We start from the raw sequence: 2532 nt of genomic DNA on the forward strand, positions 1-2532 counted from the left end.
CGATGCCCGAGCGGCTGCCGATGACAAGGGGCAGCTCCAAGATGATTTTCTTGGAGCCTGGGACACTGACGTAGATCTGTGAGGGAAAGAACCGGATTTTTAAGGGATGTCGGGAACCAAGAGGGGACAAAGTTCACCCACTGACCAAGCGAGGAAGAGTAAGGGCAATCCCAGCCGCTCACCTGCAGGAAATACTCCACGCGCAGGATGTTGCAGCCCAAGATGGACGGTTTGAGCTTCTTGACGCGGATAGTTTTGCCCCGCCAGGACTCGGACATGCCCGAGATGATGTGGTTGCCTCGGACGCAGGAGAGTTTTTGGGTGAACACCTTGGTCTGCCCGTTGGCCAGGTAGGTGTGCTTGGCAATGATGGCCGCTTTGGGCACCACGATGCGGGAGCAAGTGTTCTCGAAGTCGGCATTGATGCAGATCTCGTCACCTGGGGAGGGAACCACGTCTGGTATTTAGGATGGTCCGAACTTTTTCCTTGTGGGAAGCCTGTTTTAGCCATTTAACATCCCCAACGGTCCCCCTCTGCTTGTCCCACCACCCCCAGCCCCCTTCTCCCCTCCACCAAGAGAGGAGGACAGGCTCTTACCTTCACAAAATCCTTTCCTGTCGATTTGAGCGCTGACTGACACGCGTCCGTCGGGAATGAACATGCAGGACACCTTCTTCTCCTTCTTGGCAGCAACCGGGGACTGTAGAGAAACAAGGTTGTTACTGAGAGGAAACCTGCCTGCTGCTGCCATCCCGCGCCTCCTTCCTTCCTCTTGCTTTTGCAACAAAAGCTTCAAGTTCCCCATGAGGTTCGAGCGTCTCGCAGTGAAGTGAAAGCAGAACAAGTGCCTCGCTTTACCCGTCTCAGTGTAGATTTCTAGAATTAACTAGGACTTCTTAAGAACTAAGTATTTAATCCACGCTCAGCAATAAAGCCTATTAGGGGAGTCTTAATGACAGAGGTCGGACTGACCCTGCCCAAGGGCTTTTCTCTCTCGTAACGCCTGCCGACACCCAAACCTCTCGGCGTAAAGCAGCACTTACCAGCAATTCTGGAGTGTTCACGTCAACGGGATCCATAACCTCGAAGCGCTTCTTTATCTCCTGAGTGGGGAAGGATGGGCGCTCCAGGAAGGCTTTCACCCAATAGTCCACACGACCGTACTTCCCCTTGAAGGTGGTACCCAGAGGCCTGTGGAAAGAGACACTCGTTAGACACATCTGAGGCAAGAGAATTTTCCGTAGCAATCCAATTTGATTTTCTTTTAACAGGTAGCGTTCGTCTCATACTCACCCCTGGGGAAGCTCAAATCCAAATTTGTACTCGTATTTGTTCCCGGGTCTCAGGATTACAGAGCCATCCCCATCTGGGAAAAAAAAAAGGGGAAGGGAAATGTTAGCTTCAGCTCTGTGGGTTTCTTCTTAAGCATTATCCTCTGTTCTGCTTACGCAGGCAGCGATGAAGTCAAGCGCTGCATGGGCTTGAGCTGCATCAGCTGTTTGGTAAGAGCCGCCTACACCTGTCCCCCACGAACAGCCCAAGAACCCGGTGTCTTCTCGAGGCAGGGCAGTGCTGCTCCTTTCATCTCACTCCTCCTTTCAACATCCCCGTCTGAAGCCAGAACACCGCGTCCCGCTGCGCTTCGGTCCCTGTTACCTCTCCTCACCACACCCCGCTTCCGCTTTGCAGGAGTATCAAGCACCCACTTCTCTCCCCAGCTCTCTCTTTATCTCCAGGACTTCACGTCACCCCGGTTATCTCCCAGGACGCTTTGCCAAGTCCCTATCTCTCACCTCCCCTGGAGCCAGCCTAACTAGGAGGCTGCTGAAGGGAGTTCTCCATGCCCAGGAGAAGAGACTCCTTGTCTCGGGTGAATCTGCACTTGCCACTCCCTGACCGTGCGCGGCACCTCCTGACACCCAGCCAAGGCCAACTCCAGTACTCGCTCCCCGCAGGCATACAGCATCGCTGCCTGTTCCGCCAGCCACGCCAGCACCCAACAGCTTCTGTAGGCAGCTCGTCCAGCGTTTGGTTTAGGCTCTAGTGAGGGCTCAGCAGCCCTCAGCTTTCAGACTTTGAACCTGACTCAGCCAAGCCCTGCCTGTTCACAGGTTTCAATGAATTTGCTTATTTCTCCCTAAGACTCAAGACAACATCCAATCCCACTTTCATCTCAGTGCTGAGCCCCGACACCAGCACAACACCGCGACTCCTGACGGCAGAACCAGCCCAGTCGACGCGTAGCCCCAAGGGGACGCAACCAGAGACCGGCTCCAGCCTCCGGAGAGACCAACCAGCAGGAACAGCTTTCAACGGACAGCTTTCAAGCCCTTTCCTCCCCACCACCTTTCCCCCCCCCCACCCCCAACTCCCTTCTCCCAGCCCCAAATCCTCACCAGTGGGCTGTTCCTCCAGGGTGAGGACGTCCTCGAAGCGCAGGTACTCCATCTCCTGCCTGCACTGCTGGGGACCCTTGGCCCAGTTGACTTTGGCCACCCCGCAGGCCAACACCTTGACGGCGTTGACGCGAG

The 2532-nt window shown here is 55.3% G+C and overlaps 1 protein-coding gene across 1 annotated transcript in view; it reads right to left on the reverse strand.

Moving 5' to 3' along the window:
• Nucleotides 1-6: 6 nt before the first annotated feature.
• The window catches only part of TXNIP (thioredoxin interacting protein), a gene marked incomplete at its 3' end in the record, with an annotated part of 2642 nt that continues 116 nt past the window's right edge, over nucleotides 7-2532 (reverse strand). Inside the window, 6 exon segments of the mRNA XM_009575248.1 lie at nucleotides 7-76; nucleotides 183-439; nucleotides 599-701; nucleotides 1045-1192; nucleotides 1295-1367; nucleotides 2398-2532. The exon segment at nucleotides 2398-2532 is cut by the window's right edge and continues 49 nt beyond it. Coding sequence (XP_009573543.1) covers nucleotides 7-76; nucleotides 183-439; nucleotides 599-701; nucleotides 1045-1192; nucleotides 1295-1367; nucleotides 2398-2532 — 786 coding nt within the window.

This window comes from Fulmarus glacialis, unplaced genomic scaffold, assembly GCF_000690835.1.
Source record: "Fulmarus glacialis isolate BGI_N327 unplaced genomic scaffold, ASM69083v1 scaffold18333, whole genome shotgun sequence".
NCBI classification, from domain to species: Eukaryota; Metazoa; Chordata; class Aves; order Procellariiformes; family Procellariidae; genus Fulmarus; species Fulmarus glacialis.